Raw genomic sequence first — 24,094 nt, 5'->3', positions numbered from 1 at the left:
CAATGCCACAGGACGCCAGGGTGGGAGGTGGAAGTAGACACCTGGGCATGTGCCACGCCCAGGAACACAACTGTCAGGAGCTAAGGGGGGAGGGGGGGAGGGCTTCTCCCCAGGCCGCCAGAGGGGGCCAGCTCTGCCCACTTTGCTTGAATGCACAGCCTGGCTCCAATGGTGCAGGAGAGTCACTTTTGGTTCCTGCAAGCTGCCCAGTTTGTGGAGATGTGCTGTCAGCCCTAGGAAATTAATACACTGGGTAGACAGTATAAACAGGGTGAGATGATCTTAAAAGATAATGAGATTCAGCCATTACAACCTGATGGCCTTTCTTTCACAGGAGAAATCCACCTGGCAAGTGCACTGGACTAAGCAGCTGTTTCCGTAGACAGCCGTCACCTCAATAAAGCGTTCCCTTCCCTTGCCTAACCAAATACTAAAAACCCTCTAACTTCAATCCTTTTTTCTACCACAGGTGAATGACTAACCTTTTTGGTTTTTTTGGATGCTGACTGTCATCCTTCATTTGAACAATTCTCATAAATTGCCACTTCTAAGTTCTTTCTTGCCTCCTTAATAACAAACTGAGCTGAGAGATGGCCCTATTCACCTGTATTTCCACAACTGGTGCACTGTTGATTTTTTTAAAGTCTTGGAACACTAGGTACAAATGGACAATTCTGTAACAAACGAAAATTATTGCTATTAAGAATCTGCATATAGGCCCTCCCTGGGGGTGCAGTGGATTAGAACAGCACTAGGAAGCTAAAGCCACTTCAGCAGTTCGATCTCTGCCCTGGAGGTGACCACAGGGCATGGCAGACCTCTCCTGACTGCCTGCTGCTCCCTTCAGCAGTGTGCTTCGTCAGTCAGCCTGTTCTGTTCCTCACTCTGTCTCTGGTGAATCCTCTCAACACCCCTGCACCTCTGGCCTGTACCCCAGCTCTGTATGCACAGATAAATAAATCTTTAAAAAAATCTGCATATAGAATGAAACAAGGCCAGTAAGATGTTGACAACAGAATGTAGGTAGCTGGCATTTCAACTTGGCACTATGTCTGAAATTTTTTACAATAAAATAATGGATAAACAGCAACTGGTTTAACATTAACACCGTGATGACATGCTAGCAACATCCTCATTAAAGCAGGAACACGGCAACAGAGCCCGCTACCTCTGAGCCATTTTCTCTGTTACTCTGTAACTGTTCTCAAAAGCTCAGGACAAACTGCTGTCCTGAAAACCAGGAAAGAAACTGAAAATGTCTCAGAGATAACCAGGTTGTTGAGTACTAAACACAAATAAAATATCAAAACCTTCCCATGTATCAGTAATAACTGGTTTGACAAGCTGTCACCTACCAAACAGACAAAACATCTGATTTTCACTCACCACGACAAGGCTCCAACACCCACAGGGACACAGCCAGCTTTCTGCAGGGAGATGGTGGGCAGCTGCCGAACTACCCCTAGTCTGAAGACAAAGGTAACTACTGCTAAAGGCCGTCCTGTCTGTTCCACTGATGGGGGAGACAGGGAAGAATTTAGGTGCCTAACAAATAATCACTAAATGATTTATGGTGTAACTACTTGAGACAGTAAAAAATTACATCTTCAAACACTGCCTAATGACAGGGCAAAGTGTCAGTGAAAGAAAAGCCTATAATAACTATATAAAGTATTCTAATTATGCTAAAACAGAAACACTAAATGTAAATGTACCAAGATATTACTGGTAGTTTACGAATGGGAATGCTATTTTCTTCTTTATACACTGTATTTATATATAGCGTGTAACGTTACCACTAGTTTTCTATTAAAAATGTTACTCAAAATAAAAACTGTTCTATTTCAAAAAATCTCTGATGGCTGATTACATGTGTAACTTTGACAAAATACAGTTGGCCCTTAGCAACACACTTCCCTGCCCGCTACGTGTCCACAAGCAGACAGTGTCCTGCGAGTCCTACCCCCTGCAGCCGGGGAGTCTATGTCCGAGTCGGCCGTTCCACCAACAGACATCTGGGGTGGGTGGGCCGTGCAGGCCCCACCCATGGACAGCTGGAACCCACAGGACGTGGCCCCCAGGCCAAGCAGGTGCTGTCAAGGGTCCAGTGCCTCGTCGCACCATCCCTGTGCTGTCCACAAACTGGGGACACAATCAGGGACAGGTCAGGACGTGACGTAGCTACAGTGTGAACACACCTCAGGGAACACAGCGCTGAGTTGCAGCGTATTTTAAAATGGATTTAGTCATTAAAGGCCACGTTTCAAAGAACGTAAAGTGGTACTGAATATCAGTATCTGGCATACTCTTTTGGTATCTGCTTTTGTTTAAAAACATACAAGACAGAAAAACAGCAAATATACCAAAACGTTAGTGATGGCCTCTAGATGGGCTCCAGAGGTACTGCAATTTTCATCTTTATATTCTCTTGCATTTCCTCCCATATTTTACATAGTAAGCCATGTGTTTGTTCTGTATTTTAAAAAATCATTATTTGAAAATAAAGTTTGTAGTATCAATGGATGAGCAAAGCAGAATGGCATAAAATGGTTTATAAATAAGTCCTAGTTTATCTTAATGTATTTTGGCAATAAACAAACCTATACTTAAAAAGTTTGTTTTCTAAACATTCTATAATACAACAAATAAATGGTGTTCTATGATAACCTATTTTGTTTTTTACAAATGAGTTTCCTTTCAATTCTATAGGAAATCAAGGAATGACTCTCCAATTGAGTCTTTTAGTAGGTGTCGCTGTGAGGAAAGCCAGACTATCAATGAGTTCTGTTGTGGAAGCAGCTGTGCTTACATGGCTTTGCAGCTCAAAGCCTGGGAAAAGAGATGTGTACGTGGGAAAACTAGTATTGGCCTGTTAACAGATTAAAGAATTCAGACGTAAGTAGTTCATTTTTGGAATTCTGACTCCTGAGTGCAAAGGAATCCCATAACCTAGCTCACCCAAATGCATTTAGAGAGCTCACGGAATTTTTAGCTGGCAGGAACATTACGGGGTCAATCTCATGATTTTACAGGTGAGGAATGAGAAGCCAGAGCAGAGAACTGACCTGCTCAAGGTCACACGACCCTGTCAGGTTTCCTGACTCATTTCTTTGGCTCAGTGGCCACGGAGGAAGGGTCATTATTCAGCCAGGACACAGCACTGTCTCAGATTTCCTTTAAGATGCAAATCTCTTTAGCAATGAATCATCTTAATCAAGCTCTGGTAAATTCACAAGAGTTCCCAGAAGCAAAGATGTGACAGTATTGTTAAAAAAACAACCACCAATGACAGCCCCAGGACCACAGCCACGTCTCACCTAAGGGAGAGCAAACTGAAGCCTTCAGGAAATAGCCCCAACGCTGGGCAGAGATAAAATAGCCCCGCACCGCTCTCCTCCAACACACCCGTACATGCTGTGCGCACCTACTGGACATTAGCCTGTCTGTCCTTGGAGAGCCAGCACCTCCACAGGCACCAGCACAGGGAAATTTCCCTCTCGCAATCCCTCATGGCAGAGATTCTCTGCTGCTTGGTAAACAGACTCGAAGGCTAACAAGAAGTAGTCTACGTACTGAAAATTTTCCGGGGGCCCCATCTCCTGGCCTAGCAGGCCGGAGAACAGAGAAAGCCATCTTCACAGGCTCCATCCTGTGTGCCGGAATCTGCTACCCGAGGGTTAATTCAGTCTTCAGGTAAAAATCCAGCACAACACTGGTCCCCACCGTCGCATCTCTCCGAAGTGCACTCAACAGCAAAGAAAAAACTTAAACCCATAGGGCCTTCCACCGGCACTGGCCTATCTTTAGTCAGGATGACTCAGAGCTGGGAGCTCCTCCCATCAAGAACTACATCCACAGTGCCAGTGACCACTGTCCCACCTGTGTAGACGAGACTCAACCCTGTGCCCTCCACAACAGCTCCCAGCCATCTTCACGGGCTCCATCCTGTGTGCAGGAGTCTGCTACCTGAAGGTAAATTCAGTCTTCAGGTAAAAACGTCTGTCAGAGCTCTTCCAGGTTGAGATCTGCACTGGGACTATGCAGTAGCTCTCGTCTGTCACTGAGCTAACAAACACTGTCTGACTACACGTCTGCTCGTGAGGAGACTGGCGCGCCCGGTGGGCAGCAAGCATGCTCCTGTCAGGAACCCTGCAGCCCTGGGTACAGCACTGCCACCATGGAGATCTGGAGGGGCTGTACTCTTGTGGCCACCAGAGGCAAGTCCGCATTATCTCCGTGTCCGAAGTCTCCCTGTGAACACCATGACATGAATGGTGACAATTTTCCAGGGCTTGTCAGGCAAAAAGAATAAATCTGACAAATTAGAACCACCTTAAATAATAACTGGAAAACAATATTTTTCTTGAAACATGTCTCTTGACTAAATACCACTGAGTTCATCAAGTGTTTCTTCAGGAAGAGACTCACACGAGAGGGTGCTGCCTGGGTTTGCCGGGCCTGGTCCCCTTGCTTCCTAGTGACGCAACTGCGTGTGGGTGATGATCAGGGGAAACACAGGAAACCTGACTGGCCGCACCAGCAAGCCCAAGGTGCGGTGTGCCCCTTGCTGCATCAGTTCACCTCAGCTGGGGGCAGGTTCATCTCTCATGCTCTGTCAGCCTTTGCTGGTAGAAATCAGGACTTCAGAACAGGTCTGGTGACACAAGCTATGCAACCTCTATTGACCGACATTCCGGAGAGAGACGGAAGTGCTCTGAAACATCAAAATTTCATGCTAACTTATGTTATGACCTCCCTTTTTTGGGTATAATCATAATACCAAAATATTCTGAGCAGCCTTCAGTTTGCAACTGGATTGCCTCAGCCTCAGAAGGCGTTGCCTGGCCCAGACAAGCAAGCACTGCACCAGGGCGAGGAATTCCTCTGAAGTCAGAAGTGATTTTACAACTGGCTGATTAATAAAAGCAATTGGCTGTTATAGCAAAGTCAATATTGAGGCAGTACGGGAACACACTCTTTTACTGCCCAAATGGAGGAAAACCCAAATCTCATCACTCTACCATCCCACAAAGCCTTCTATTCAGTTTCTAAAGAACCACTCAAACTTTCTACCTTAGATATAGAAATTCACCCAAGTCACCTATTCAGAGCTAATCAGGTTTTCTACTGTAGACTTCAAAGGAATTCACTTAAATTTTCTAACTAGTTTTCAAAGAACTTTACTGTAATTTGATTTACAAGAAATTTCTTCTTGTCCTCACTTTACTTTACCCCTAGGATGTCTCAATGAGAATGAAAGCCATTCCGTAGTAGATAAGGTTTAAGGGACTTTATTTTGGTGAATCTTCACTGTGGTAAATATAGTAATATTAGTCTTAAACTTTGTGAATCTATGTGCCTGATTTAACCTTGATACATTGATTTTAAAAATGTTATAATCTCAACTAAAGGTCAAAATGACCCCAGACTATTCTTAGAAAAAAGGTGATCTTGATCTCAGCCCATTTCATATGCTAATGTCACCCCACTGCCTGCGTGACATGTACACAGTAAGCCTCTGCTGAAGGCAGAGCAGGAAGACTGGCACCCAACTCCCATTCCAACATCTTCCTCGCGCCCACTCCCCTTTTGCCCCTTTCCCCCCTTTTCTAGGAATCTCCGCTTGCCAATGCCATTCCCACCTTGAGACCCTGCCTGTTCTGCCCCCCAGCAACCTGTGATCGGGGACAAAGAGTCTCCGACAATCTGGAAGGTGATCTGGAAGTGTTAAGTTTTCTCCTCTTAGTGTTCACAACTTCACAGGGCAGGAAATCTGTTTTTAAAAATAAAGTTGTGGAACCTGCCACTCACAAATCTGATACTACGGACCAACAGTCGCCTACAATAGGGAGGCCGACAAGACCGCTGGGTGGGGGCACCCACTGCCTCTGCATGTTTCTCCTCAGGTCAACACTGCTTCTGCATAGTGACTCCCCGGCAACTAAGATGACAACAGCGAGAACTTAATACTTTCTCTCAAACCCATATTTTACTTCCCATTCTTGGGTCTGCTGCTGTTTTTTGCAGGAGCCAATCAAATACAAATACAAATGATTCTTTAATTGCTTTATAAAAAGTCAAATTCTGGGGCCCTCCCTGGTGGCAAAGCATGTTAAAGCCCAGCACTAAGACGGTGAAGCTACTTCAGCATGAGTTCGATCCCCACCCAGGAGGTGACCCACAGGGCGCGGCAGACCTCTCCTGACCCGCCCGCTGCTCCCCTCAGCAGTGGACTTCATCTGTCCTCTGTAGTGCTCCCTACCCTGTCTCTGGTGAAGCCTCTCACCACCTCTGCACCTCTGGTCCTACCCCAGTTCTGTATGCATAAATAAATAAATCTTAAAAAAAAAAGTCAAATTCTGATAACACTTGACAAAAAATATGTACTTACATTATTAATATTGTCAGAGCTTGAAAGGTTATTTGTACACAGGCTAAATTTCTTCTCAGTGGTACTTCACTGCAAATCTGGGACCCAGTCATGTTCTAAGGAAGGTATTTTGATGACAAAGTAAGGTGTTCTTTTCACAGGAACATGATGATGATATGCTAGCGTGAAAGGGTGTATGTCTTTCAGCGGATTCCATGTCAAAGCACGAATCAATGGGATAGAGTATCTGGATGAGGCTCGATGATGACTAGGATGGCCACAGTACGCAGGTGTTCAGAGTACAAGACTATGTTTAGACGGGCATTAGACAGAGCTCACTTAAGTTTCCTCAAAGGCAACTAAGGCAAAAGTGGGGAATTACTCACAGGCTCATGTTCTACCCATGCAAGACACTCACGTCGCAAACCAGTAGGCCCAGGCCCACTGTGACTGCCCAGTCCATCCGTGTTTCCCACTGCCCCAGAAGCACCAGGCCACCTCTGCTTGCCAGCTGCCATAGCCTCTAAGTGTCTAGTCGCTCTCACAATCATTGGCACAGAAGAGTAGCTCAATAAGTAACCAACTCAACAATAAACAGCTTAAACATTAAATAGTTGTTGAGTTTAAGAAAGAAAAGGCCCACTTGTTTTCTGTGAAGACTGAAATCCGTAAGTGGGTTTCTGTGAACTCTATCATTTACCATATGATGCTTATAGTTCTGCTTCTGGGATGACTCATATCTTTATTGGTGACTCACTATATACGATACTGGTATTTAGCAAATGCTACTTCATTTCTTTGCAAACTGTGGCCACAGAACAGTATGCAGCACATGGGGTCATCTGTTCTGCTTAATTGGCTCAGGGGCTAGAGAAATGAGAAGCCTGTTGTTTATACAAAATGAAACTGCTGGTAAATCTATAAGAGAGGATGGAGAGAATTTTTAATCTGCCTTAAAAACAATGTCATAATTTCTCTTTTGGCTATTTCTGTTTGACCAAAAAGGAACCAGGAAGTATTATTTGCCAATTTTAAAATGCATTTAAGGACAGTTCATCTTCTTACTGGCTATGAGAAATGGACTGGGATAACTTTACCTGTCAATAAGTGGGAAAGTTTTGTTGTTTTTTCCTCAAATAGTCTAATGGATTGAAATGAGGTCATGTCCAGGCTCCTGTAGTCTTATATAAGTGTTGAGAACTTCCTTCTATTTGCAGACACAAGAGGTATAGTTCATTATGTCCTACGGAGGCATTCCATAAGGAATACGGCAGAGGATGAACTCTTCTAAAATTCAACTTTCAGCATCCATTAATTCCAAAACTTATAGCCTACTTTTGCAACATTTTCTACCCTAATGAGCAATGACAGCAGAAGACAGGGGGAGAAGCCTGGCTTGCCAGGCAGCACAGCGAGACCACCTAAGGGAGGGCAAAGGAACGTATTTTAGTATTTTAAGTCCTATTTGTTGTGGGCCAGAAAACCAATAGATTTGAAAGGCCCTGGATCGACTCCCACAGACTGTTACCTTTTGCGGGGGATGGCGGTGGGGAAGGTAACGGTACAGTGGTCAAGCTAAGGAAAAACTACACTGAAGTACTTGATAGTCTTTCCTTCTTGGTTTTAAACCTTTTTTAAATGGATTACTAACTTTAAAATGTTAAACAACAGTAATCACTGAATTGAAGGCCTCACAACTTTAACAAAAGCAGAAAATATTGTAATATTCTAGCTGCTACCCCAAGGCTAACATGTCTGAAGGGAGACAGGGACTAGCATTTTCTAATTCTGTTACCGTTAGGGTTCTTCTGAGGTATTCCAACGTCTCTGCTGGCAGATTACGCACAGCAGCTTGCTACCCGACGGTTGCAAACCATACTCGAACCCTCACTGATAGGAAGCCATAAACAACACCACTCAATTATCAGGGAAAACTTATGTAACAGGTGGTGACACACAACTTACTCTGGCATAGATACAGCTCAAGTTTTCTTCCTAATAAAGCACCAATGTGACACACATAGGAAATAAATACCCAGATGTTTCAGAGATAGTAACAAAAAATTCACACCACCACCCCAAATAATTTCAAGTTGATGTTATAAAAGAACGATTAGCTCTGTTTCCTAGATGGGAGGAAGCCACCACTACCAACCTGGAAAACGAGACTTTTCTTCACTTGTTAGAAGAACTATACTTTGGCATGGTGTAAACATGATGCTCTGAGAAAGACAGATGATGTGACATGGCAATGCATGGGTTTTCCACAATCCAGGTGCAACCTCCTCGCCAGCCACCTAATTCTTCATCACCCTGTGCTTCCCTCCCAGAATGCCTGCCTTCTTTTTCCCAACCCATCAAACCCAGACAGCTCTCCAGAGCCGGTTCCTGTCTGTTCGTGTTTTATCTATCGCTCAGCCCGGCTCTCAGCACAAATTTCCCTCCTCACACCATTGCTACGCCTGGGCCCCTCTCTGCTACGGCTTTCAGGCTCATCTCCTCCACCACGCTCCTGGGAAATGCTATCTGGGCTTTTATTGGCTGAGGCTTAGGAATCCAGAAAGTAACACTTCAGCAATTTCTGTACTGACCCAAAATGGTACTTACTAAGGCGCAGCTGGGGCCGGTGCCGTACCTCCTCCTTGCCATGTCTGCCCTCCACGCGCTCTTACATTCAGTACTAGTCAGCTGTGATGTTTATCATTTTTTTGCAAGTAATTTCCCTTAGGATATTAAAGCTGGTAAGCAAAAATCAGGATTGGATCCCAGTCTCAAAACTGTTCTTAGTCACTATATTTTAAAAACAATCAAAACAAGATAGGAAATCACAGAACTGCATAAAATACTCAGTAGCATGAGCAAATCATTTACTGAAAGTTTTGTTACCTCTCCCAATCTGATATCTTTGTACATTTATGACTTCGCATTACTGTAAAATGTAAATTTTTTCTATTGCTTAACCTTATTTCATTCAATGTTTACTATACCATTCTATTTGATGGATTCAGACATTTGCTACAAAGCTATCATAGGTAAATGTGAAGAAGTTTAAAAAATTCACTGACTTGTCCCTCCCCTGCCCTTAAACAAAGTCATGATCTTGGCCAGACAGGTGGCCTCTCTGATCATGGATGTGAAGAATGTGTTTCCCACAGCTAGTCCCCTATCTCGACTGACAGAAGTTAGCTGAACAATTACTGCCCATTTTTAGGTTCAATTCTCTCAAGGCATTTCATGACTGTAATACATAAAGGCAGAACCTGAGGGACCAGGATACAGCAGCTGACCGCCACGTAGTCATGTAGACCATGGCCGTGTGACACAACAGGCTCCAGGCCTCGTGGTCCTAGACAACTTGGACAACTTGGTCCTCTCAGGGCCGACTTATCGTGGAGGTGATTGTGCTCTCTGAAGCTGGTCTATTCAAGTTATGCTAAGCAACCATTCTTCTTGCAAAGATTTAATTCCTAGGACAGGAAGTATTTTCCTATCAAAAGGCCACTGAGTCAAAGAGGGAACAAGAGCTCCACACAAATTATTTAGAATCATAGAGTGATACAATTTTGAGAACTTGAAAGACTTTTGACATTCACTAACTGCTTTGAAAATTATGTTGACCAACTTGTTTTTTTTTTTTTAATTTATTTATGCATACAAGACTGGGTACAAGTCAAAGGTCCGGGGGTGAGAGGATTTAGCAGAGACAGACTGGGGAGCAGAACAGGCAGACAGACTGAAATGCACTGCTAAGAGGAGCAGCGGGCAGGTCGGAGAGGTCTGCTGGGTCAGCTCCCTGCCCGGGGATCGACTGCACACTGTAGTGGCTGCAGAGAGCTCTACAGTGCTGCGCTCTAACCTGCTGTGCCACCAGGGAGAGCCCCCCAATTTGCTCTTTAGTGAAATAGGGACATAATACTTCCTTCATTAAGAATGAGAAATAATACTGAAAAATATATACCTCTGTTTATATTGTGATGGATGAAGAAGCAAATAAGAACAGAGGTGGGTGGGGTGAGGTGTAATTAAAACGGTACGAGAGGGAAGAAGAAAAAAAACGGATAACAGCTTTCCTGGCAACTTAAAAACAAAGTGAAAAGAAAGATATAGAAAGGAGCTCAGGAGGAGAAAAAGGGGTGATTAAGAGCATCTGAGAAAAATGAGACTAATAGAGAACTGTCAGAAAGACTGTCTTCATCTTTCATCGCAGTTCTCAGCACACAACATCCAACATTTGTCAAATAACAATCACCATTCGCTTCCCTTCCATCAGTCGAGGTGGTCAGAATTATTCGTTCTTCCTTGCAAAATGAGATACTACTATGTTCTCATGGCTGAGAAGAAATCTCTTTTTGTTTGTCTCTAAAACACTTCTGAAAGAAGTGTAAAAGATTTCCTGGGTAAATGTTCTAATAGTTTACATCAGTAATTAACGGCAACAGAAGCATGGGGAGCCTCACCATGGAAGCAGCGGAACAGAACACCGAAGAAACATATTCCAGAGCCCCTTCAAGCTTGAACCTATGCAGCTCTTGTCTATTTATTACATGCACAAAAGTATATTGCACGTATTACCATATTGTCATTCAGCGTCAGTCAGTCAGAGGACTCGGAAAAGGACTCAGCAGGCCGGGGTTCCCGGGACCAGCAAGTCACCAACAAGCCTGCACTGCAGGCGTCTGAACCACACCCAGCCTGCAGTTCAATACAGACCTGAGTTCTGGAGCTATGGGTGTCTTAACCTTCAACATCCAAGCATTCACTGAAAAAAGTAAAAGTAAAGAGGAGAAAGGAATGAGATGGACACAAAAGTCTAAGTACTAATAAACTGTCCTGGGAAGAATTCCAAAATGCACTAAATAGCAAGAGAATTAAATCGCAAAAACCTCAAGCCACATTTCAGAAACACCTCACCACCTGACCTGTCTTTTCTATGCTGACTCTCCCAGATGTACAGCGCACTCATAAGCAATAAGTTTGTGTACCAGGCCCCGTCTCTGTCAGGGCCTGTCTTCAGCCTGTAACACTGTAGGTTAACAGCAGTGACACCAAGTTTAGAACTAGGATTTAATTTTGGTTTGTGATAGTATTGTGGTTGTGATGCTATTTTTGCTCATGAAAAGGCACTTCCATCCTAACAAAGTATTTTTAGAGACACTTGCTCTCAAACTGAAATTTTTAATACCGATCCAGTGTTTATTTAGGGAGACCATTTCGGGGGTTAACTTTTAAAAGTTGCTTTGGAGACTGAAAAAGGTTAAAATATAACAACAAAAAATCTTTCCTTATCATTTCAGAGTGTTTTGGGCTTTCGTCATGATTTTGTTTTACATTACTTACTGAAGATAAACATGAAAATAATCTAAGAGGAACAGCAAATCCATTACAGGTGTTTCCGTGAGAAATACACAGCGCACACTGGTTTTAACTACCAGGGAGCGGCAGTACGAGGCTGCCTTCGTCTCCTGGGCACACTGGGCGCGGGGCCACGCTGCATCAGCCACTCCGGGCACTCCGGCTACGGGGCCATCCTGCAGCCACTCTGGCATACAGCAGTGGCACTGCGTGGCCATCTGGCTTCCTGGAGCTGGTACTCGGAGCGACACACTCAGTTCCTGCCACATTGTCTGCTGCAGCGAGGCCTCCCACACTTCCTCCTGACTCCAGTCATTCTGCCTCCCAGGTGCTGCTCTGTTTCTCCATCTTTCTTAGTAAGGCTGAAAAGTCTGTATGAGGAGCTTTGAAGGTTTTTCTTTCTCCCATCCAAGTAGAACAGAACAGCAGCAAGAGTAGAACAGACAGAACAGCCAGGCCTCACTCTGTTGTCCCAGTCACCTAACTCTAGACACCAAGATTCCACAGCTGAAGGAACACTCGGCCCTGGTTACTGAACAGTGGACGAGGAAAGCACACACCCCACGCCTTTTCCTAAGCCACAAAGCCTCCAGACTTCTGACCGTAAACTCTAGAGATTTCAGGCCTAGTAGATCTGTAACCTAGTAGACTGTTACAGGCGGTGCCCTGGAGGGGTGCTGTGAGGATGGACAGCCCAGGGAAAAGGCTCACAAGTATCACATTGGGGTGGAGCGACTGTGGGGAATGTAAGGGACGCAGAAGGAGCCATAGATTACTCAAGCTCAGGAGTCAGTGTTCCAGAGTCAGCTTTTGAGCATTTAGTATTTGTTCCAGATTCTGCGTTTGAAAATTCAGCATTTTGGGGGTCAGCGATTTTAGCCCCCTACCGAGCAGATTTTCCAAAAAGCTGTTGCAGGCCTCTGAGGGCAAAGGCCTCCAGCAGCCAACCTCAGGAGAGGTTCAGAGCCTCTGCCAGTCGCCGAGCGACTCAAGCTGCTCCCGGTTCGCTGCTGTTACAACCTGGCAGGGAAGGTGAAGGCCTGGGGCGGGCGCCGCCCTGAGCGGCCTGAGCGGCCGTCTGTCAGGTCGTCTAGCCGCTGCAGCCTCTGCTTCGAGCGTCGCCTGTCTGGTGCGTGCTGGGGGCCCCTCGTCAGCTCTGAGAGCATCTCCCGTCGTGTCGTCGGTTGTCTTTGTGAGTTGGGACCCAGCCAACAGTCAAGCTGCTGCTGTCTGCAGGGGCAGGAAGATGCCATCTTGGGCTGGTGGCCTACTGCTGGGGACAGCAGCTGCGTCCTCGGGGGAGAGGGCATCTCAGCTGCTGCTGTTTGGACTTAAAGCCCTGGACGCTGCCTTGGGGAAGTACATGGCCATTTTGGCTTCGGTAACTCTGTTTTTCCCTGCTTGCTGTTCTCGGAGCCTGAATAGTCTTGCAGTTGTGCGTGCAGGTAAAGAACTCAGACAGGGACCGGAACACTATTTGGGCATGTCCTTGGCCAGCTTTAGTGCCCCTTGCTGCCCTGTATCAGATCTGCCATCTCTTTACCCCTTCACCCTAAAAGGTACTCATTCTTTCTATCTCTGGCCTCCTGCTTCATAGCTACTAAGCATTTTGTTGAATGAACGAAAAAGTGAGAGTTAAATTTGCTGGATAAAAAACAGTGGAGTCTTAGATAATCTGCACATGCAGATATTTCAGACATGTAATACACATAACATCCCCCTTCCCTGAAATCTGTCAACTACCTGGGGAAAACCCAGCTCACCGCTAGCATGTCTCTAATATCCCATAAGAGAGTGACGGAGTAAATGCTGGTCAGTTATCTAATTCTACTTTACCTACTAAGACCGAGTCAGGCCTTTAAATAGGAACAGCAAACCCTTCCTAATTATGGAAATTACAAGCCTCCACAATCACGATAAACCCACGAGCCCCGCATAACCGTTACTGTTTCAGCTGGAGCAGTCGCGGGGGAGGCGAGGAAAGCGCGGAGAGCAGCCCCGCGCCGCCGTGTCTGCTCACCGACGGCCCGGCCGCAGCGAGTGTGCAGGCCCTGCCGTGCGGCTGCTCTGGGGTGGCGAGCAGCAGGCGCAGAGAAGGTGCGCTCTCTGCCGGCAGTGGGCAATTGGGGCTCTCGCCTTTGAGCCTTCATTTTCCTCACTTAAACAGAAAGCAAGGCCATCACGCGAACGAGGGTGGGGACTGCGGAGAGAACAGTGTGAGATAATAGAAAGAGTGAGCCAAAAGGTATCGAGTATGACCGTCTGGCAGAACGAAAGACCCACTTCAGGTTCGTGGTCATGAATCCAAAATGAGAGCGGGCGGCTGGGTTTGACGTGATTCTCTAGCTGTTTTTAGCTTCAAAAATGCAGAAAGAATACAAGCAGAAATATCTAAAATATGGATGACGCCCAAATCTGTTTCGGCGACCACTGAAATCTACACAGAAATCCTGAGGTGACTTCACCATCCAAATTTTAACTGGAAGGAATTTAGGTGAAAACAGAACATTTGTTAACACTTGCTATGAGGAAGGCATTCCTCCTGTGCGCTTCACATACACCATCTCACAGAATGCTCCCCAGTCTTCTCATAATGACCATCTCCCTTTTACAGAAAACCCCAACCCCCAAAGGTTAACATAAGGCAAAGCGGGGGGGCCTCTGATTGCCACCCCCTCTCACTACCTCAAATACATACCTCTCTATAAACATGGCAGCGAGGGGTCAGAGATGCTGAGAGAACTGCCCCAAATCTCAATGTCTCCAGAGGCTCAGGTCTGTCTCCCGGATGCATGCCCCCGAGCGTCACGTCAGCTCTCTGTCCTTGCTGCTGTCAACTCAGTGCTCACTCTGTCACTAGATTACCTGAGTTTTTCTGCAAAATTTCTCCTGATGCCTACGGCATTCTTTCCCTTTGTTCTGAACACGGTAGTGTCTGTTCCCTTGCTCACGGAGAGACGATCTGACAGCCTTCCCGCTGGCCTCTCTCCCTCCTCCCGTGCATTTATGTCTGAGCTAGCCAATTCTCTGAGGCTCTCCTATGTAAATGGTAAGTAATGAACAAATACCCAAGGTTTAGGATTGTGAAGATGAAGTAAAATAAATTCTACAGAAGCATCATTAAGATTAATAATTGCATTGTAAGCTACCATATTATAAACTGTAAAAACCCACTGAAATGTAAGCTTTTACTGACTTAGGGTTTAGGAAGGTAGATACTACAAATTACATTTATTTCCCCTTGGTCCTCGGTTCAAATACATACTTGGCTGGCCGATTTCTTGTCCATCTTTCATACTCCCTCAAACATTATCTAATAGACCAAATTCATTACGTATAACTTTCTCTGTGCCAACAGGCTAAACAGCAAAGCTGAGGCTAAGCAAGCACGGGATCTGATCACAGCAAGCACAGTATAACAAAGTCCTGCGTAATCAAAGTTGAGGTGCTCCTGAAAGAAAAAACCTACATTCTGTCACAAAGATCTTCTCGGGAATCTGGCATTCTAATGTCCTTTCCTCTCTCTTCTCTACCTGGTGATCCACTTATCACCTGTCAAAACACGGCCAAATGTCACCTCTCTGGTGAAGTCTTGGTGACTTTTCCCTCTGCTTGCTTTGCTTGCACCTCACGCTCTTGCAAACCCAGCTGCCGCCTTCGTTCTGTAACTGCTTATAGGCCGTGCTGGCCCCAGATGCGGGAGTGAGCTGTTTGAGAGTGCCTAGCTGTGACAACAGAATATTGCAGAAGCATAGAATACAGTAAGAGTCAATTAGGTCAAGAGGAGGCGAACGTCGCTATGGCCAGCCACCACACAGACACACACTGGGCACTTGACATGTGTCTAGTGCGACTGAGGAGTGAACTGAAACCTTTATGAATTTAAAATAACTGGAATGAGAAGGCACGTGCGCTTCCTGATGATGTAGCTCTTTCCCTCTGTTTTTCACCTAGTTTCCAGCACACCCACTATCGTAAGTACCTTTCCTTTCATACAGGTGTCACAGTGGCAGTTTCAGCTTCAGCGGTGTGGTTATTTGATTATTATCTGTCTGTTTCTCGGCCCTCCCCTGTTGGCACAGCAGGTTAAAGCACAGCAACATGAAGCCATCGCAGGCATGACAGCACGAGTTCGATCTAAACAGACATGTCTTCAGAGAAGATACAAGTCTATGAAAGATGCTCAGCATCAAAACCTCAATGGTGGTGCGTGCCCTCGGACGGCTGTGATCCACAAGACAGCCAATACCAGTGTTGTGGGCAGGTACTACCCGGCACCGGGCTCAGCGTGGGGTGAGGCAGCACGCTGCGCCACAACCACCCGCAGTTCTTCAAAAGGAACGGAAGAGTCACGTGTGGCGCAGCAATTCTACTAGTATGCAAGTTTTCTTCAGAGCAGCACCATTCATCAGAACCAAAAAGTGGAAACAACCTCAAGTGTCTATCAATGGTTGGGTAAATAAAGCAATAAATAAAAACTATGTGTCAATTAAAAAATGAATATCAACATATTGCACAGTAAGGAGTGAACCTGAAAACATGAAAGAAATGAATTACAAAAAGCCATAGACTGCAAGACTCCCTTCATGGTGAATGCCTAGAGTCCGTAAGTCTAAGCAGAAAGAGGTGTGGTTATGGAGGAGGAGCTCATTTTCTTAATTTCTTTTCCTCCCCCATTTTTTAAATTCATGTAATCAAACTTAATATTTTCCCTCGTTTCGAACCACAAGAAATACTTTCCCTGTTCTTAGGAGATGGAGGAATTTCCCATGTCATCTTTTATTATTTGGGTTTAGTTTTTGGATTCTATTTTGGTATATGGATGAGAAAAATGAAATAATAATTTTTGACTTATTGATATATCTGAGTAATGCTAAATTCTCTCCTGGTTTTATAGTCTACTCATATTTATTCATTCATTCAATCTAGGAAAATCTATCATGCATTACACTAAGGCTAGGGAATTTTACATTCCATCTTGGAAAATAAAAGTCTACTTTCAAAGAATGAAAATCATGTCACTTCTGTAGTGCTATTAGCTACTTTGAGAGACTTCTGTGTTTTTCTAAGCTGAATAAACTACATCTATTCTTACTAGTTGTACCTGGGAAGATTTAAGAAAATCAAAGATAAAAAGGATAATAAAATAAAAAACCCAAAGGTAACTAAATTGCTGGATTAGATAAAAACACGTATTACTTAAATTAAGGTTAAAAACTGAAAACTAAGAGCAACCATAAGAGCTTATGTCCTCAATATCTTTTTTTTTTTTTTTTAAGATTTTATTTATTTATTCATACAGAACTGGGGTACAGACCAGAGATGAGGAGGGTGAGAGGCTTCACCAGAGACAGTGGGGAGCAGAACAGGCAGATCGACGAAGTCCACTGCTGAGGGGAGCCGCGGGTGGGTCAGGAGAGGTCTGCCGCGCCCTGTGGTCACCTCCGGGGCAGGCGGGGATCGAAATCATGTGGAGGTGGCTTAAGCTTCTTAGTGCTGTGCTGTAACCCGCTGCGCCCCCAGGGAGGGCCCCTTAATATCTTTTTAACTAAGTTTAGTAAGAGTGCTCTGAGGGCTCGTTTTTGTTGCCCTGCAGGGGAGAAAGGATCTTAAGGCCTTTCCACTTCAATTGTGAACACAGTGTAGGCATGTCACCTATCATTACAAGTTATTAACTTTTAAATTAATCCTTCCTCATGCTGACATCATGTGACAAATGTATATGGTGTCTGCTTTAAAAATTAAATGGCTTAGTTTCTGTCTGGTACAGTTAACATTTATACCAAGTATAAACTTGGTATCATACATAGCTTATTTGGTTCAAAGAGTTTTTCCAAAATACATTACAAAGATATGAAATTATTTTGCTTCTAGTTACTGAGAACATTATGAAATTGCAATGAGAGAAGCTAACTCCAACTCATGAACTCTCAATTCTGAGATCAACTTATTTGAAAAAACACAGTTTTTAGAATAGGTGAAAATACTTTTAGAGACAGAATCTAGATCCGAAGTTACTTTAAAATAAAAACTGCAAATCCAGTTTGGGAGGTTGCCCACAGGAAAGGAGGACGTACCTTTCCATGACAGCCAGACACTCCTTTCTCCAGGTAAATCGACTTCCACGTCGTAGTCGGAAGGTGCCAGATGTGACAGAGACTGGGGGAGGCGTCTGTCTCCACTCGGGGTCCTCTATTGGAATGGGGGCTGGTCTCATACTTAGTGTAGCCCCTGAAATAAACAAGGTATTTTTCGTGAATATCTTGTAATTTATTAAGGGCAAAATGACAAATATACCATAAAATCAATAACTTTGTCCCTTCATTGAAACTCACAGGCTCAATGCATTTGATATTTACTTAAAAAAAAAAAATTATGTTTAACCACCCCCCACAAATGGAAGAGATATACTCCTCCTTAAACAGTACATTAATTACTTCAAAATACTGTTTTAAAAATCTACATTGTTTTTCAAAACAAAGCACAAAATCTGCCTCTTTACAGAGCAGGGATGTACATATGGCCTTTGGCCGGGGATGACTTCCCTGTAGTACTTTTTCCTTCCTCTGAAGAGCCCTGAAATTCCTTTTTTTTGATAGTTTTATGGTTTTTGAACACTATGCCCTATATGTTCAAAATCTATCACTACCAAACAATTTTTGTTGCCGAAAAATCGAACCCTTGAATAAAGCTTTTAAGAGGAGCGGAATTCAAAGTAACATAATTGCTGTAAACTCTCACAAAAAGTCAAATACAGCATCAAAGAAAATATATTTTATCTACTTTTCATCTAACTAAATCATATTTCCTACCTAACAATGCTATACTACTTTTAGTCACCTCTTAAAGATAAAGAAACCAAAGACAAATCTGTATTTGTGATATCTTACTAATTCAGGCCATTCTTCTCTCAAATAATTTGAAGTGATGATGACGTATTGTCCACTTGCTATGACTAAAACAAGGAACACAATGATGCCTCTGGCTGCCATGGGCTTATTTCAAAGAAATAATTATCATTTGAATATAACAGTGGCCTTAACAGAATTTAGTCTCTAGTTCGCCCACTGTTCTTTCTTCACACTGTAAAATGTAGCTTCCCAAAGAATAGTTATATTGCTCTGCTGATGTAGAACTTCCAAGAAGTTACCTCTGCCTGAGGAATAAAAACCAATCTCTTTAACATAACTGACACAGCTATGCAACTTCTGTCATCTGACAAATTCTGGGCAGAAGGGAAAAGCTCTGAAAAATCAGAATTTCCATTGCTAACTTATGTTACGGCCTCCCTTTTTGTATAATCATAATATAAAGAATTTATATTTACAAATTTAAATATAACTGGATTGCCTTAGCCTCATAAGGTGGCTACCTGGCCACGACAAGTACGAGCTGCCCCAGTGCAGGAAATTCCTCTGTCTCAAAAGCAAGCCTTGAGAGAGGTAAGATCCCCAGTGCATCAAGACTTCTGGGAATCTTCCTCTGTCTTTTGAAGCAAAAAGCAAACCTCAGATAAGACTCCCAGGGCATAAGGACTCCTGGGCAATTTCCTAACATTGTTTTCATAGGTGTTTCTAACATTGTTTTCATGACTGTGTAACTAACTTCCTCTTAAATTACCCTTTTCTTAAACAAATACTAACTACTCTCTGCTGGCCTTAAATTACCCTTTTCCTAAAACAATCACTAACTACTCTCTGCTAACCATAAGTTAGCCATTAGCTTCTCTTTAGACAATCACTGATGACTCTGCTAACACAATCTATTCCTTCTCTAAGACCCCCAACAATCCTTTGCTAACAGCTCATCCTTTCCCAGACCCTTATCCTTTGAGTTACAGTTAAGTATCCATCTACATGAATATTATCACAAATGTGTGTAATTTAGTATACCATAAAGTGTCAGGAATAGAATGCATTGTTCCCCTCTTGAGAACTTAAATGGTGAATTCTTATTAACCTACCTTATGCATTATTGGAATTAAATACTTGCTACACAGTATAAATAAAGACCTGCTGAAAAAATGGGCAGGAAGACTTGCATCCAATACCGACTCCCAGGTCTTCCTTGCTCCCACTTCCCTTCCCCCCTTTTGAGAATCTCCACAGGCTAATGCTGTTTCCACCTTCAAAGACCCTGCTCTGCTGCTGCTGTGTGTTGAGGCTGGTCCCAATATCTAACCTGAACTGTTAGAACTACATGGGGTAATGTACACAACAACAAATATGCATTTTTCTTCTTATCAGAAATCACATGTACTGATCCTCGGAACCAGGTGATGAATTTACAGGTAGTGTTTCCACCTCACTACACACAACCCACTGGGGACCCTCTCATGGGTTACACTTTTATGTGGTTCTCGATACAGCTGCCAGCTATTTTAACTAATCCTGATTTTCTACTCCAAACCTTTTGTCCTGCAACCTTTCCCATCTGAGTAAATGCCATTCCCCTTCTTCAGATTGCTCAGCTCAAAAATGTTTGATTCATCTTGACTTCTCTATTTCTCCCACATACTATATATCCAAACCATGGGCAAATCTTCTCAATTTTATCTTCAAAATGCATCCAGAATTAGAGCAATTTGTATTCCTGCACTGTTAGCATTTTGTAGCTGGCATCACCTCTCCCAAGCATAACTTCCTGGGGCAGTTTCTTTAAGTCACAGCTCTTGGTAATCATGCCCTTTAATCTGGGTTAGTCATGGGCATATTCTGATAACAGAAAATGGAAAAGGCTGTGGCCAGGTCAAAAGAAGCAGTGCAGCTTCTTATGAGGTCTCTTGCGTTGCTGGTTCTAGTTCTTACTAGATCTTCTGGATTGCAAGTCACCACAAAGCACTGTGACTAGCCCGAGATCACAAAGTTCTAAGGAAGCTAGATATGTGGCGGGCCACAGGGAGTGAAAGATGCCCAGTCAGCCCCCAGGTGCTTCTGCCAACCTAGACGGCAAATACACGAGGAAAAAAAACTTCTGGCCATTTTAGCTAAGCAGCCCTCCTGCAGAGAACTGGAGCAACCAGCTGACACAGATACCATGACTATAAACCCGTGTGGCAGCCAGCACCCAAAGCAGCTCCGAAGGACCCCAGCTCCTCCTCACCTTAAGTAGCTCCTCCCCACCTTAGGTAGCGCCTTCCCATGCTGCCCGTCAGTCTGAGCCACAGCAGATGGGCTCAGATGACAGAGGTTGCTCTCGCTCAGAGAACTCACTTGGGAACATGAGCTGCCATGTTTCATGGCACTCAGGCAGACGACGGAAAGGCCCATGTATGAGGACCTGGTGTCACTGGCCAGCAGGAGGTGAGAACTGGGGCTGCGGGCACTCGAGTACGTGGGCATGAAGGGGCCGTCCAGTCAGCCTCAGGGACGGTGTTTCCCGCTGGCAGCCCGCAGCAGCCTCAGCACAGCCTCGAGCTGGTTCTATCTAGCTAAGCCACTCTGGATTCTTGAACCACAGAAACTGTGAAATAACATGTTTGTTGTTTTTAGCTAAGTTGTGGGGTAATTTACTAAAGAACAGAGAATTAGTTCAAGCCATCAAAATCACCTCCAGTGCTTTATCCCCACATCCCCCAACATACCAAAAATAATGAATATCAATAATTACATTGATAGTCACATTTACAAGTTTGGCGGCCTGAGTTTTTTTCTTTAATAAGAATTTTATTATTATGAGCATCTTTTCCTGCTTACTGACCACTATAATTTTCTTGTGGATTTAAATTTGTTCCCCATTTTCCCCTGGGTTCTTCATCTTACTGGTTTGTAGAAATACCAATTACTAGTCATGTGCAATTCTGCCAATTTGTCATTTTTCTTTTACATTGATTATGGTGTGCTTTGTGATCTTAATTTTTATGTAGTAAAATCTGTCAAATTTTTATATGAGCAATGGGTTTTGTCTCACACAAATGTTTTTACAGTTTTTATTTTTGTTCAAACCCTTATAGGTGACTCCCTGTTGTATGTACTGAAAGTATTTTTCTTAAGTGGTCAGTACACTGTCAGATACTACTTTAGATATTCATGGCTACCATATGGTTGGAGACAACAAGCTATGGCCTGTTTTCTGTGGTTTTGGTAAATAAAATTTTACTGGAACGAAGCCACACACGTCATTTACATATAGTCTGTGTGAGGGGTGGGGAGCACTGAAACGGTGGAGTTGAGGAGCTGTGACACAGGGCCGGCAAAGGGTCAGATGTTTTCTATCTGATCCTCTACAGAAGAGTTTGCTGACCTGTGGCTTACAAAATTCCTGGTCCACCCTCTATGGAACTCTAAACTGAAACCCTTCATTAGACAGTTCAAGAAAGAGGATTCTAGGGCCTCCCTGGTGGTGCATAGGTTAAAGACAACGCTATCAAGCTATCGGCAGCCACTGCAACATGAGTTCAATCCCCAACCAGGGAGCTGACCCACGTGGCGCAGCAGATCTCTCCTGTCTCCCCTCAGCAGTGGATTTCAGTGGATCCACCTGTTCTTCTCCCCACTCTTGTCTCCGGTGACTCTTCTCACCAGATAAATAAGTCTTTAAAAAAGAGAATTCCATTCAACAAAGTAACTTGGCAATTAGGATGAACATAAGTAAGAATCATAGCATAACAAGGGCCTTGGAATCTAGATTACATACATTTTGTTCTCAGGATTGGAAAGGTCTAACACAGAGCCAAACTACTAACACAACTGATGGAAATAACGGGGAAGCACATGGGGGTAAGGTAACCAAGTGCAGGCCCTTTCGTCGGAGATCTGGCTCTGGAAAGGGGGAGCAGTTTCAGGGCTTCGTGGGAAGGAAGTGGGACCGCCTACCGAGGAGGCCCCCCTGGAATGGGGTACGCTTCACTGTTCAGTAATAACAAACAGGTGCGAATGAAATAGGCACAAAGAATCTTAATCATGAGAATGAAGGAAATCAGCTAACTGAGGATCATGGCTCTTTCTTTGTACTGGGGTTTACCAGTAACATAGCTATGCTTCTTTATAGTATTCTACGTTGTCCAGATTTGGTCAAGAAGGGAAAGAAAGAGGAAGGAAAGAAGGTTAAAAAGGGAAAAGCAAAAGTAAGTTGTGTTCTGGTTACTTTGAATTAATTCAAAGCAACTTATATCCAGAAGGGGGATAATTTCCAGAACTGAATAATTTCAAATTTGTGAGCATACTTAATTTGAAACATAATATTATCACATTACTTTTCAGATTTTTCTTCTGGCTCCTTCCTCTTTTTCAATATAGCAGTATTTAAAAATAGCACAGGAGACACTCCAACAGATTTGTTCTAGAAACCCTCGTTCCTCTTGCTCAAGTTGAAAAGGATGGAGAGCAAGGAATAGCCCAAGAATGGGTTCAAAATTATTGATCTTGACAGAAAAATACAGTTATTAGAATACAGGAACAATGCATAGAAGATTTTAAACCCTATAAAGTAAAATGTAGAGGTTCTGGGTTGTGAAGATCCTAATAGGAAAACCATGTTACCAAGCTTCCTTATAGAAACATTTTTTTTTCTGCATTATATCTGGGTTCCTCTAAGATAAACTTTTATAATTCATCTAGCATATCTAAACCCATGAGGGAAAAAAAAAGACTCTTTGTAATTTGCAGACAGAGTTCTAAATGTTGGTAAACGTTCTCTATGAATGCAGGATCATTTCCTTTGAGCACTGACATTGCCAGCCTGCCGATGGTTCAGCACGGTAGGCCTACTCTGTCCAGACACTGGCTTCTCCACAGTCCTTTCCTGTCCTCCCCCATGTCACACAGACTCCCTGCGGTGCCCGCACTGCGACTGTGAAGGAGGCATTACTTGTGCTCTCCAAATCTACTTCACATGCTTGCAGTATATTCCTCTTGACAAACTGATTAATTTAGAAATATGCAGAATCAGTGTCATAAGCCAAAAGAAACTCGGCAAGCCTGTGTGTTAGTGATGTTTAAATTAGACAAGGTAAAAGACTGTTCAGCTTACTTCTAATGTCAACTACATTGAACTTAGTACTTTTTTTTTTTTTAAAAGATTTATTTATTTATACATACAGAACCTGGGTACAGGTCACAGGTGCAGGGGCAGTGAGAGACTGCACCAGAAACAAGAGTGGGGAGCAGGACAGGCCAACTGACGAAGTCCACTTCTGAGGGTAGCAGCAGGCGGGTCAGGAGAGGTCTGCTGCACCCTATGGGTCACCTCTGGGGCAGGGATCAAACTCGTGCGGAAGTGGCTTCAGCTTCTTAGTGCTGTGCTCTAACCCGCTGCACCACCAGGGAGGGCCCAGTACTTCTTTTTTTATAAAAAGGCATTTTCTTGAAAATGTTTCCATAAAAGGCAAAATGAAATGTATTTCATCATTTCTATCACTGTTATATGTGTAGG

General features: G+C 43.8%; 1 protein-coding gene across 5 annotated transcripts in view; it reads right to left on the bottom strand.

Moving 5' to 3' along the window:
* The window catches only part of HMBOX1 (homeobox containing 1), a 107,432-nt gene that overhangs the window by 17,497 nt on the left and 65,841 nt on the right, over window positions 1-24,094 (bottom strand). For all 5 annotated transcript variants that reach the window (XM_012724881.1, XM_004682428.2, XM_012724882.1 and 2 more), the window contains exon 6: window positions 17,800-17,953. In XM_012724881.1, the coding sequence (XP_012580335.1) occupies window positions 17,800-17,953 (154 nt within the window). The remainder of the gene's footprint in view (window positions 1-17,799; window positions 17,954-24,094) is intronic.

This window comes from Condylura cristata, unplaced genomic scaffold (assembly GCF_000260355.1).
Source record: "Condylura cristata isolate star-nosed mole 26May11 unplaced genomic scaffold, ConCri1.0 scaffold00014, whole genome shotgun sequence".
In the NCBI taxonomy this organism is placed as follows: domain Eukaryota; kingdom Metazoa; phylum Chordata; class Mammalia; order Eulipotyphla; family Talpidae; genus Condylura; species Condylura cristata.
The sequence above is the reverse complement of the archived record's forward strand: the minus strand, read 5'-3'. Positions and strand labels throughout refer to the sequence as shown.